Source organism: Cyprinodon variegatus, unplaced genomic scaffold (genome assembly GCF_000732505.1).
Source record: "Cyprinodon variegatus isolate N-32 unplaced genomic scaffold, C_variegatus-1.0 Scaffold189, whole genome shotgun sequence".
NCBI lineage: Eukaryota > Metazoa > Chordata > Actinopteri > Cyprinodontiformes > Cyprinodontidae > Cyprinodon > Cyprinodon variegatus.
The window spans coordinates 204,805-217,941 of record NW_015150642.1 but is presented as its reverse complement, the minus strand read 5'-3'; the positions used below and the strand labels follow the sequence as shown (position 1 = coordinate 217,941).

The 13,137-nt window shown below is 49.8% G+C and overlaps 1 protein-coding gene across 4 annotated transcripts; it reads right to left on the bottom strand.

The window, feature by feature from the left end:
* Positions 1 to 6: 6 nt before the first annotated feature.
* Positions 7 to 13,068, bottom strand: LOC107087643. Of its 4 annotated transcripts, none has more exons than XM_015379322.1 (22): positions 12,753 to 13,065; positions 11,430 to 11,561; positions 11,274 to 11,352; positions 10,918 to 11,015; positions 10,703 to 10,831; positions 10,543 to 10,625; positions 9,817 to 9,943; positions 9,633 to 9,715; positions 8,385 to 8,478; positions 7,820 to 8,032; positions 7,499 to 7,649; positions 6,485 to 6,624; positions 6,253 to 6,416; positions 6,067 to 6,157; positions 5,771 to 5,889; positions 4,742 to 4,958; positions 4,258 to 4,365; positions 3,011 to 3,211; positions 2,591 to 2,608; positions 1,728 to 1,845; positions 1,469 to 1,640; positions 7 to 669 (listed from the first exon to the last, which is right to left on the bottom strand). In XM_015379322.1, the coding sequence occupies exons 2-22, from the start codon at positions 11,544 to 11,546 to the stop codon at positions 576 to 578; spliced, it is 2,616 nt and encodes an 871-aa protein (XP_015234808.1). In that variant the 5' UTR covers positions 11,547 to 11,561; positions 12,753 to 13,065; the 3' UTR covers positions 7 to 575. The 4 variants fall into 4 exon arrangements, with proteins under 4 accessions (XP_015234808.1, XP_015234810.1, XP_015234809.1 ...); XM_015379324.1 differs by having other exon boundaries at positions 3,011 to 3,118; positions 12,753 to 13,063; XM_015379323.1 differs by lacking the exon at positions 2,591 to 2,608 and having other exon boundaries at positions 12,753 to 13,068.
* Between the last annotated feature and the right edge of the window lie 69 nt (positions 13,069 to 13,137).

Below are 13,137 nucleotides of genomic sequence, written 5' to 3'. Positions count from 1 at the left end.
AAGGAAGGAAGGAAGGAAGGAAGGAAGGAAGGAAGGAAGGAAGGAAGGAAGGAAGGAAGGATTTCAAAAAGAAGCAGTGGCTCCATGTTTAGACTCTTCACAGGTTTATTAATCATCCAATTGAAACAAGAACACAAGCAGAAACAGCTGGGTTCAGAAGGAAGGAAGGAAGGAAGGAAGGAAGGAAGGAAGGAAGGAAGGAAGGAAGGAAGGAAGGAAGGAAGGAACCATCATATCAATTTAAGAGAATGAAGTGAATAACAGCGTTTCTTTATCTTATTTTTTCATGCTGCCTTGGGATCCAGACATTTCCTTCAATATGACCTTTGACCTGTGGATGGAGGGATGAGGGAATTCAATAACTAATAATCCACATCACTGATTAGAGACGGTTAATGTCCAGGCCAGATGTTTCCATCAATCCTCTACAGATGTTCTCAGCAGGAACAGACAGGCAGAGGACCTGGAGGAGGTCAGCAGCACTGGGACACCACACTTCATGCACAACGAAGATTCACTAACAGCCACTAGGGGGAGACAGAGAGCCAATGAGGAGGACAGTGCTGAGGAGGTGATCAGTCATCGAAGCGTCCCTCCAGGATGCTCTCAAAGGAGAAGGGGACAAACTTGAAGCCCTGGCCGGTGTAGAACTTGTTCTGGAACTCCACCCTGCAGAAAAGCCCAGACAAAAGACACAGGGTTACACAGGGAACCAGAACCAGGTCCAGTTAGACTGAAGCTCTCCTGGGTCTGCTGTCCTGGTTCCAGTTGTGGGTTTTATTTTGTTTTGAAGACTTTTTGTTCTGATGATGGTTGATCTGACGCATTTTAATGACTTTTCGCCAACATGTATCCCAGCAGCCAGAGGACAGGCCAGGACCAGGACCAGAACCCGGACCATAACCCGGATCAGGACCAGAACCCGGACCAGAACCAGGATGCTGACCTTTTAGCAGGAGCATTGCCTGCTCCTCAGAGGGAGGCTCCAGGAATGTCTCCCAGCCGTGGAGAATTTCAGGCCTTCATGCCAGAGTTCAGGAGGGCCGCCCTCAGAGAGGGAGACACGTATCTGCTGCTGGCTGTGAAATGGACTCAGTCTGTTTGCACAGATACATTCCTGTAGAACTTCAGGCCCGATTCTGGGCTAATCCTTCATGGGGTCATGCCCTCAGTCCTCCTGTTGCTCCAGCAGTGATGTCTGTGTATCAGAGGGTTGGTATGCTGTGAGGCTCCACCTGCTCTGGATGATAGTGGTACCAGGTGGTACCATGGAGCCTCCTCCTGGCCACTATCTCAGCTTTTCAACATTAAGATTTTATCCAGAGAGCATTTAATAAACAGGTCGGCGGTTAAGTCAAGGTCCAAAAGGTGGTAGAACAAACAGTGTCTGATCAGACCCGATGTGTTTCTGCATTCCTTCCTTATTGGATCAGAACCTGCATCAAACCATGCACCCGTGTGTACTGACCAGTGCAGACGCAAGGCGTGCAGGAAAGCAGAAAGGCCCTCCATGACGAGCAGGATGGCGACGGTCAGAGCGGCGAAGGCAGAGAAGATGATGGACAGACCGAAGAAGCCACCGCCGCTGCTGGACGACAGACCCAGGTGCATCACCATGGACCACAGCACCTCGGACAGCTCTGCAGTGGACAGAAGGACAGAGTCAGACCCCAGTGCTCCCAGTCAGTGATCAGTGCACCGTGGGCCTGTCACTGGGTGGGACTCACGTGCGTGGGCCAGGCTGAGGGCCCAGAGGCGCAGGTAGGAGGCGGTGTTGGAGATGCAGCCCAGGCAGTACTCAATGGTGTGGATGGCCTGGTGGACGGCTACGTCTCCAAAGTTAAACTGGAGACAGGAGACATCAGAACATCACCCAGAACAAAGAACAGACCAGCAGCCTGTGTAGCAACCATCGTCATAGCGACACATCAGAACCAGAACAGAGACAGGAAGTGGCTCTGTTCTGGGTTCACCTCTAGGGGGCAGAACATCCAGAAACATCACCTGGAGTCCAGCACTGTGTCTGTCTTCCTTTTGTTAATCCATGCTGGGTTCTATCGGAACCAGTAGCGGGTCAGAACCCATCCTAACCTCAGGAGACTCCCCCGGGCCACTAAGAGGCACTCTTTGCTTCCACTGTTACTGGGAACTGAGTTCCTGGAACTTCCATAAATTGTCCTCACTGGCAGATCAACCACCTCACCCTGAGCCAGATTCTGGGGTAGAGTTCTGCTGCGGCCCAGTTCAGACCCGGTCCCTTTGAAACGACTGGTTTGGTTCCATTACAGCCATTCTTCTTCTCCTCAGCAGGATCACAGCTATTGTATCTTGACGCACCAAACCGGTCGGTCTGTTCTCTCCATCCGGAACCAAACCTGCCTTTTCCTGAGGAAGAGGGGAAGACTGGAGGCCCCGCCTGCTTTCTGCTTTACAGCGGCCCATGAGGGACACAGAACCACCACTTCCTGCTCAGAAAACATCCAGAAGCAGCCCTCATGGTGGCCGGTTCTGGAGGAACACCATCATGCCCATTACACAGACAGACTGGGAGGAGCAGCTCCACATGCTGACAGACTGCAGAAGTTCTTACCGGTTCTTCTTCTGAGTGCTGCAAAGGAAGGAGAGGAGAGGGTTAGAGCAGAACCTCCAGGATCCGACCCAGAAGGTCCCGTCAGAACTCCAGACACAGCCCAATGCTAAGCAGCTGTGCTTCAGACCGGCTGAGGTCCGGTTCATTCACTAAAGGCTGAGATCAACCCTCCCTGTGGGGCGGGGCTTCCTGCTGGATGAAGCGTCTAAATCTTCTCTGCAGCCTCAGTTATTATGTATGAATAAGTGTGTCCTACAGACAGGAAGGGGAGGAGCATTCCTCCTGGTGGCGCCCAGAAGACCCGTCCCTGATCAGAACTTCTGTTTCCTTTCAAACATTTCCATCAGAACCTGGACAATAAAGCAGGACAGCAGACAGAAGCGGCGCCGCTAGCGCTGTGCGTACAGATGAAGAACTCACCTCGTCTCCTTCGTCCGAGTGCTGAGAGAGCTGGTCGTGGTCCATGATGCCAGCCTCGTCCTCCGTGGGCCCGTTGCCCACCCGGACCCCTCCGAACTTCTGCGTGCCCTGTTGGGTGAGTCCGGTGCATGATGAGGACGGCCCTGTTTGCTCTAAAGACTGCTCTAGACTCTCTGCAGGGGGTTCTTCCCTCTTCTGCGACTAGATACAAAAGCCACAAGATCCGTGTCTGGCATAGAGCAGGCCTCATGTCACATTACAGAACACAGAAACGGGCCTGCAACAGAACCACGCTTTAAGAGAAGACAAGGTTAGGGTGCATGGAGGAACATCACTAGGAACACCATCAGAACCAGAACCAGTCTGTCACTCATTGATCCGTTTCCAACCAGTAAGACCCTCATAGCCAATCAGAGAGGACCTGAGGTCACTGGGCGGATTCATCTGCTTCCTGTGTTCTGATTGGTTCTGACTGAACAGCAGCTATTATTTGACCCGAGGGAACCAGAACCTCCAACCAACATCCACACATCCAGAGGAACCAGCAGCAGTCTGGACCGGTCCGGCCCATGAAAGACCTGGTCTAAGTCCCGCCATCACAGAGTTCAGGAAGCAGATGGGTTCTGGCTTATAGACCCCTGCCTCAGTGAAGGTACTGATGGAACATGCTGTTCCAGGTCTGATCCAGGTTCTTCCAGGATCCTCCTCAGTCCAGAAGAGTTCTGGTCCCTCACAGATTCATCAGGAACCTCTTTGGGCTCAGCTGGTTCTTTTGGAACCGTCTTAAACGACTGGTTGGTGGTCCCTCCCTTAGAGCAGATAGAGCTGTGGTATCAGAACTCCTGGACTGTCCTTCAGAGGGAAAGTCCACTTCTATCCACTGAACGTTTCCAACAGAACCAGAACCAGGATAAAGCTTCTCCTGGATCAGAACATCTCCCACTGCTCTTATGCTTTGTTCCAAAGTTAAAAGGTTCTGATCGGCTGGAAATAAATCAACCTTCTGCCATCATTTTCCTCTTTTATGGACCATGACTGCAGAAGGTCCGTCTGGGAGGAGTTAGGACTGAGAGTTTCCTCTCTAACTGTCCTCAACATGTTTTGGAACCTTCATCTCCAGCCTAATGGGACCAGATGGTCCAGTTCTGATGGCACCAGGTCTTCTCAGGAGCAGGTTTCCACTTTCTACACAACCAGACGATCACAGAGAGGCTGACAGGAAGTCCATTCAGGAGGACTCTACTTACCAGGTGCTTTTTCCACAGGTGCTGCCGACGAAGCACCATGGTTTTCACTACCAGCATACAGGGAACGCAGGCGAGAGCGATCAGCACCAGCAGAACCTGGATCCCCATCTGCAGAGGACAAGCTGCTGTTAGATGGAGCCCTTCAATGGATGTTTCTGGAACATCATCTCAGGGCTGCTGCTGCGCTTCTTCCTTCCACTCAAACTTCCATCATTACGTGTGACTCCAGCTCTGACCTTTGATCCCTCAACAGGCTATCACAGAAACGGACCGGAACCAGGTTTCTAAAGTAGAACCCTAACTGTAGAACAAAATCAGCTAGATAATCCTTCCTTCCTTCCTTCCTTCCTTCCTTCCTTCCTTCCTTCCTTCCTTCCTTCCTTCCTTCCTTCCTTTTTCATGTAAGCTGTGAAAGAAATAAACCTCTCCATGATATTCTAGCTGACATAGATCTATTGTGGCAACCGTTTGGGTGGAGAAGCACCTGGCCCCTGTAGAGCGGCTTGTTGGTGGGGTCGTTATAGTTGAATAGACACATGTTGATGAAGTGGATGAGCAGGCTGGGGGCGTCTTTGGAGCTCAGAGCATCGTAGGCCGTCCACTTGTAGAACACCAGCAGGATGAGGTAGCCGAACAGACTGAACATGAAGACGATCTCTGGGATGAAGCCCAGGAAGATGTTCAACGGCTTCTTGAAGTAGCTGCAGAGCAGAAGTAGGAGAACATCATCATCATCATCATCATCATCATCATCATCATCATCATCATCATCATCATCATCATTCACAGCTGACACCATCCGTTTCAGTTGAGCTAGCATCCCCGTGGTGATGAGCAGAGGGATGCTGTTCCTCAGTTTCAGAAATTTCATCCCTCAGTAGTGTGCTGAGAGTTTGACCCATTCCTGCAGACAGAACCTGTGAAACCAGCTCAGGTTTGTAAGCTCCGCCCACTGATGTTCTGCTCAGATCAGGCTGAAACACCCCGAACATTATCGACTCCTCTGATCATCAGATCATCCCTGTTTTTCCTCCTGAGCTCATCTCTTCCATCCCTCCCTCCCTCATCTCTAACATCAGGAGTGAAACAGATCAGGAGTCACCTACGAGGTGCAGAAAGGGGCCCTCAGGGGCTGCCTCGCGGCCCTAGGGTCCTCTGAAAACAGAACAGCTCACCAATGGGCTAAGTTTGAAATTTTACTTTATTCTGTTGCTCTTATTGTTTTATCATTTATAGGTCATTTCACCATATTAATCATAAAGAGCATTTAAGAATTTATTTCAAAATAATATTTGAAGAAAAATTATGAATACAAATGTAGTTTAGGTGAATGCTGACTCCACCTGTTCATAGGTCAGTATTGGTAGCCATTCCTATGACTCAGTAGCCATGAAGTAGCTCTCAGCCTTAAAAAGGTTGGTGACTCCTGGTCTAGAACATGGATGATGTCAAAGTGTAGTTAGTCTAATAGAACCTGCTACAGTGCCCCCTGTGGGTGCGGAGGAAAGCTTACAGGTGGTTGAAGAGGCTCAGAGAGACTCCGAACAGCATGTGAATGACACCCAGAATCACCGACATCTTCATCTTGAAGGAGTTCAGGAACGTCAGCTTGTTGGTGGCCACGTTCCATATCTGCAGAGACCACACAGGGGGTTAGTGATGGGAGCCAACTCCTGTTTAGGGTTACTGACTTGAATGATGTGACAAAGAGAATCCTGGAGGACGGTTTGGAATTAACCAGTGATCAAATAATGCAGATCGTTGTTCCAAACAGAGACCAGAGATCTATAAGTTCAGTTAATAGATTACCGGGTCGATACCAAGAGGATAGGGCCCATTGAAGACCCCAGGAACAGCAGGATCTAGCTGGAGAACAGCATTCCCTTCAAGCGTCTCAAACCTGGAACAAACAAACAGCAGCTTCTCCTGTTAGGACAGAGGAACCTTAACCCTTTAGAACCAACATGACATCAGAGCCAGAATAGAGAGACTTACGTCCAATTGGCTCCTTTGGTGCTGAACATGGGCCTGACGCTCCAACCAGAACCAAACATGTTGAGAGACTTGGAGAAGCAGTCATTGTAGATGATGCCGGTGTAGACTGAGAAGATCCCCATCAAGAGGATGATGTAGCGGCCAGCAAACACCATGTTGAACATCTGAAAACCCAAACCACAGCTTAGAGAACATCTTCTACAGAACCTAACAGCCTTCTGGGTCGTGGTACCTCATTGTCACTCTTCTGGGCCAGGATCCGGCTCTCTCTGAGGACCAGGTACAGGGCAGCGCAGGTCATCAGCAGTCCGTGACCCATATCACCGAACATCACCGCGAACAGGAAGGGGAACGTGATGATGGTGTATGGAGCTGGACCAGAACAGAGATAGTTTAAATGGTTTTGACCCGTTCAAGCAGCACCACTGATTCTGCGACCAAAGAAGCAAACATTAATATCAAGTTTAGGAACCTAAACCTGAACTTTGATTGGCCTCTGCTTAGTAGGATTCACAGAAACTATTCTGTTTAGGTTTCTGCTTTGGTCCTGGTCGTCAGTGGATCCCGCGGGGCTAATCCTAAAATCTGGTTGATTCCAAAGAGCAGAGAACTATAACTGCGATGTTTCATCAACCAGACTTCTTCATGTTTCTGGTAAAAATGAAACAGGGACCCATGTATGTATCGATCCCATCCATGGACCCATCAATGGACCCATCCATGGACCCATCAATGGACCCATCCATGGACCCATCAATGGACCCAGCCATTGACCCATCCATGGACCCATCAATAGACCCATAAATGGACCCATCAATGGACCCATCCATGGACCAACCAATGGACCCATCAATGGAACCATCAATGGACCCATCAATGGACCCATCAATGGACCCATCCATGGACCAACCAATGGACCCATCCATGGACCCATCCATGGACCCATCCATGGACCCATCCATGGACCCATCCATGGACCCATCCATGGACCTATCAATGGACCAATCCATGGACCTATCAATGGACCCATCCTTAGACCCATCCATGGACCAACCAATGGACCCATCCATGGACCCATCCATGGACCAACCAATGGACCCATCCATGGACCCATCCATGGACCCATCAATGGAACCATCAATGGACCATCTAGTATCAGTCAGTCCTGGGTTCTTCAAAAATAAAGAATTTTCCCCAACATTTGTGTCACTCATCTCAGAACAATAACAGGGATTCTGTATAGAACCTGGATTTATCTCCCGGTAGTTTCCTATCCCATAGGCATCAACAATGTTTTGGAAGCCTGATGTGAACTTGTTGGTCTTGTTGAAGGTAGGTGGCGTCTGCTTGGTCTGCATCCTATTCAGGATTGATGGAACTGTAGAGCCGCTCCGCTCCTGTTAAACAAAGAGTGTTTTATTAAGAAAAATTCTGCCCCAGCTGTGGGGGTGGGGAGGTGGGGGGCGGTGTCTGACGAACCAAAACCAGGTTCTGTTTGGACCCAGATCAGTCAGTGTATAAAGCAGCAAACTAAATTGATCCTAACATATTAGGACAAACAGCTCACCGTTCCTCTGCGCAGAGCAAACTGGATGGAGTCCAGGTCTGAGACGGGACACCAGACCTCAGCAATCAGACACTTCTGAGTGACATCGATGTTACAGAGGTTCAAGGTGTGATAGATGGCCTTCATCTTTCTCACTTTGACGAACCAGACCCGCATTGTCTTGGAGGCAGCCTGCAGCACACGCTGGCGGTGGTCCTCTGTTTGGTTCAGAACCTGCAGAGGAGGAGGAGGAGAGCCATCAGGTCAGCAGTGACCAGGAAGGCTATGCTGCATAGGACCAACCTCTCCAGCTTCATCTATCTGCTTCTTATCATTTAGCCACGGAGAAGGAAACAGTCGCTACACAATGATGGCTTCATGAGCACATCAGGACCCAACCAAGGAAACCTGAACAAAGATTTTTTATAGCAGCCAAACAAAGAACTTCTTATAATTCTCCTGTAGAACCTGCACTTACCTCCATCAGTACCCATCAGCCTACGACTTAGTCTGATGTTCCATCAGTTCTGCTTTTAGATCCAACTCAATGAGTAAGAAAACATTGATGTGACAGAGGAGGTCTTACCATCTGGAGGTCGTCAATGCGGCTGTTGACTCCAGCCAGCATCTCTTTCCTCTCCTGGGGGGTCTCTGGGCATGGGTATAGGGAGGCACGGAACCTGGCAAACAGACAAAACAGAACCCAGCTTCTAAGATCTGTTATATATTTACCACCACGCTCCCATGGCAACGCCTCACTCTGATTAGCAGCTGGAATAAAGGGCTTTGATTGGAGAAAAAAAGGTAGAGATAAACTGAACCAGACTGGGGAGTAGAACCTGCTGATGGAGCAGTTGGTGGAGGAAAACAGAGTAGCTGAAGGAGAATTTGGCAGCAGGATCACAGTGAGAACAGATATGGATCAGGAGCTGAGTGTTGAGCGGGTCTATAAGTGGGTCCCTCTGCTTACAGAACCAGTCTGGAATGAAAAGCATCAGTGATTGCTCCACGGTCCCTAACTGACGTCGGTTATAGCTCTACGGTCCCTAACTGACATTAATTATTGCTCCACAGTCCCTTACTGACGTCGGTTATTGCTCCGCGGTCCCAAACTGACATTGGTTATTGTTCGACGGTCCCTAACTGACATTGGTTATTGCTCCACGGTCCCTAACTGACATTGGTTATTACTCCACGGTCCCTAACTGACATTGGTTATTACTCCACGGTCCCTAACTGACATTGGTTATTACTCCACGGTCCCTAACTGACATTGGTTATTGCTCTGCGGTCCCTAACTGACATTGGTTGCCCTTTTGTTTCAGTCGCCCTCTCCTAGCTCCCTTCTAGATTCTTCAGTCTACGCCTGTAACTCGTCTATCATCAGTCCTCCCATTGTTTCTGTCTGCCATATATTCTCCTTCTGTTTAGTCACCGTTTCCTGGTTCCTTGTCGTTTCTTTGCCCCTCATGTGTGTTTTGGGGGATAATTTATCTTATCTGGTGTTTTTATATCTAGATCTGTAGGGGTGTTATAGACGCGCCTCTAATCTGTTTAGGTGGTGAATGAGCCAAGTTGCTTGTTGAACGTCCTCATAGCATCCCGTCACCGGGAGCAGAGCGACATGTCCTTCAGCAGGTCCTAGTCATCATGCAGACTGGACTTGTTCAAACATCAGTCCGTGTCCTTGCAGCTAGACATGCTTGGAGCTCATTTTTCCCTTCTGGATGAACCCCTCTGTCTGATCTTCTCTGCAGTTTACCAGGGAGATGGATGTCTAGGTTCCCTGTCAGACCCAGATGGATTCTGGTACGCTGACTGCTATGACACCCACCCCTCACAAATCTTCTTCACCCTGTTCTTCAGCTGGTCCCCCTGGAAGAAGATGATGAACACCGACTTGTGAACCTGGTCCCCCTGTAGGAAGCAGAAGATGTCAGGATGTTGGTATGCGGCTTCACCTTCATCATGTGGACCTTGGTTTATGCTAGCTGCTGAGCTAGCTGCTCTCTACTGACCGTGGTGGGGTCCTCCAGAGGGTCCTCAATCTCCGCCTTCCGCAGGAAGACGTTGCCACGACACACCCTCCACAGCATCCGCTCGAAGGTGGGAATCCTCTCTCTGCTGATCACTCCGGCCACAAACCTGCAGGAACAGAGAACTTGACATGTAGGAGCGCGTCTCCATCATCACTCTTCTTCTTCTGATCATGTTTTTAAGAAGCAGGTCATGACATTCATCTGAGGTCAGACAACATCTCTAAATGAAGCTTCCATAAATCACCATCTGATCTAAGGGGTCCCAGCCCTGGTTTTACTGAGCTAACCAGCTTAGCTTTTCATGGAATTCTCTGTTCTGTCCATCATGTCCTCCATGTCTCCTAAAATAAATCAATGGTTTTAACACTACATTAAAAAATACAGTCATTTTTTACAAAGAACCTCTAATCAGGCTGCAAATCTTGGCTCCAACTGTTTTCCTGATCAGATATCATGTTGGATTTTCAGCAGGCTAGCCCCCCCTTCTCTGAATGCTGCCAGCTTCCTCTAAATGCTGCCAGCTTCCTCTTAATGCTGCCAGCTTCCTCTTAATGCTGCCAGCTTCCTCTGAATGCTGGCAGTTTCCTCTGAATGCTGTCAGCTTCCTCTAAATGCTGGCAGATTCCTCTGAATTCTGCCAGTTTCCTCTGAATGCTGCAGCTTACTCTAAATTCTGCAGCTTCCTCTGAATGCTGCGAGCTTTACCCGAGTCTGAGCGGCGCCCCACGGCCGCCCTCACTGCCTTCCATCAGGGCGGAGGACTCCTCCAGCAGGTTGGGGTCCTCCATCTGGAAAACAGGCCTTTATTAGTGACCTCTGGCTGACCTGCAGGAGGAAGGTTAAGGACGGCCTCAGCTCAGCTGACCTCATCGAAGAACTGCTGTGTTCTGTGCAGGATGTGCTTGAGCTCCGTCAGCTCCAGGAAGTTCTTCTTCAGAGCTTCCTGGTTGGTGTTAATCTCCTTCAGCTCGTTCTCCAGCTTCTCAAAGGTGGCCTGTGGAGCAGAAGTTCTGAGAGCTGAAACATGCTGAGCATCTGGACCTAGATCCAGGCATCATAGATTGAACGTTCTGAGCTAACCTCCAGGTCGATCATGTCCCTGGGAAACGGGACTTCTGGGTTCTCTCCAGTGTCCACCATCGGGATGCTGGCCTTCTTGATCTCCTTCTCAACAAACCCTGTTTGGACAGGAAAGCAGAAGTTGGACCAGTAGAACCAGTGTTGTGATGGTCTGAACCCTGGTCCAGTTCTGCTGGTTCTGTACTGAGCTGAAGCACAAACCCAGACGGCCTGAAGCCATCTAAGAGCAACCTTTGAGCTTCTAGAACAGAAACAAAGAGCGTTGCTCCAAAGGGACCTGCAGCAGAGCGCTGGGCCCGGTTTCGCAGGTAGAAAGGTTCTGGTGTCGGTACCGTGAGTCTGAGGTTGTTACTCACTCAGCTTCCTGTCCATCTCCTCACATCTTCTCACTTCGTTCACAAACTTCCGCTGGAAAACGTTGACATCTGGATTCAGCTGCGGGAGGAAAGGATGGATTATTGATGGGATTATTTCTCAGAAATTAGAACCAGTCAGAACCAGTCAGAACTCACATCTCTGAACTGGACCATGCCCAGTTCTCCCAGCTCGCTGACGCAGCAGTAGGCGGCCTCTGACTGGAGGAAGAGCTGGGCCAGAGTCATCTCCTCACTCCTGAACATCTCCCCCATGGTGGCACCAGGAGTCTGGATCACAGCAGAACCAAACTGTTAGGAATCCAGTTTGTGTGGGTTGTTTTTGTCTTTTTCTCCCTCCACCACCACGTGGTGCCCTGTTCTTGTTGGTCCTCCCACACACATGCGGCTGGTTGGCTCATCACTGAGGACTATTTGAGCCATGGACTGTCACTACTTTGGGGGCAGAGTGTTTGCCAGTTTTGGGTACTCTAGCCAAGCTGAGTTTTGCTGAGTCTAACAGGGTATTTTTTCTTTCGCTGAGCCTAACCTGTTTTTGTCCTTGCCTTTCGGCAGGAAGCCTTCCTGCAAGCTGGATGTTTGGCCTTCTCCCCCTGGAAGGATTGTTTGAGTCTCACAGTGAGCAGGGGAGTAACCTCCACAATTTCCGTTCAAGACCTCCTGGATTCCCAAGTGACAGTCCGCTCAATAGTTCCTCAGGGTCTAACCAAGTCTATACCTGTCCGCCCTCCAACGAGTCTCTACCTTTGGATAAACCCACACCAACTGGATTCTAGGAAGAAAGTTTTCTCCACTAATGTGTGTGCCGTTTTCTCTGTCTCTCCAAGTCATCATTCAAAGTTCCCACGGATCCTGAACTAACCACTGATACTTCCCTCTTCCAGTTCCGGTTCACCAGTACACTGAGTTTCCTGAATCCAACCCCGCTGTCCTTATAAACCTGTTCACACTTTTACTCTGGTTCTCTGAGTGGTTTACTGCATATGGGTCAGATCCCTTAAGAAAATCATGACACAAACACAGGCTGATGGGCCAGAACTGGGCCAGAACCGGATCACCAGAACCGGATCATCAGAACCGGATTCACCGGTCGGTTTGCATCAGAGCATCAGGAGGCCTGATTGGAGCTAAAGAAGGATTTTAATTCAGCTTCCAGAACCACCCCCCCAACCCCCTCTGCTGCAGATGCCCTTCAGCATCAAGGTCGCCATGATGGTGCTCCTGCAGCTCCGCCTCCTCAGCATCACGCCAGGCGGCCTGTCCCTCCGCAGCGACCCGGTGATGAACAGCCGTGAGGATGAGGGAGGCTGTCGGTGCGGAGGATGTCCGCGGAGCCTGGAAGGCCTTTTAACCAGAGTCAGTCCGAAAGCCGCGGAGAGGAGGCGGCAGGAGGGAGGCAGCTCCTCCTGCTCCTCCTGCTCTTCAGAGGCTCTGACAGAGAAACGGGTGAAATAGACTCACCTGAAGAAGCTTCGTGTCTGAAGGTTTCTTCTCCTGCTTGGCAGCTAATGACGTCAGAGATGCTGATGCTGCGCCGCTCCCTGCCTGTCAGCTGATCCATCCGCGCGAGCGGAAGGATACATATAAAACCAGGCGGAGTTTGTTTCATGTTTCTGGAAACAATAATCAGACAAACATTGGAGTAAAATCAGCCTGATGATGGCCTCCATGAAGGTCTGATGGATGGAATGAAATGGATCTCAGATATTAAAGATCTTGGTGTTATTTAGGAGAAAATTATAAATATCCTGTCCAGGGGTGATGCTGAGAAACTAGTCCATGCATTTGTTACTTCAAGGCTGGACTATTGTAATTCTTTAATATCAGCAAGTCCACAAACTGTAGT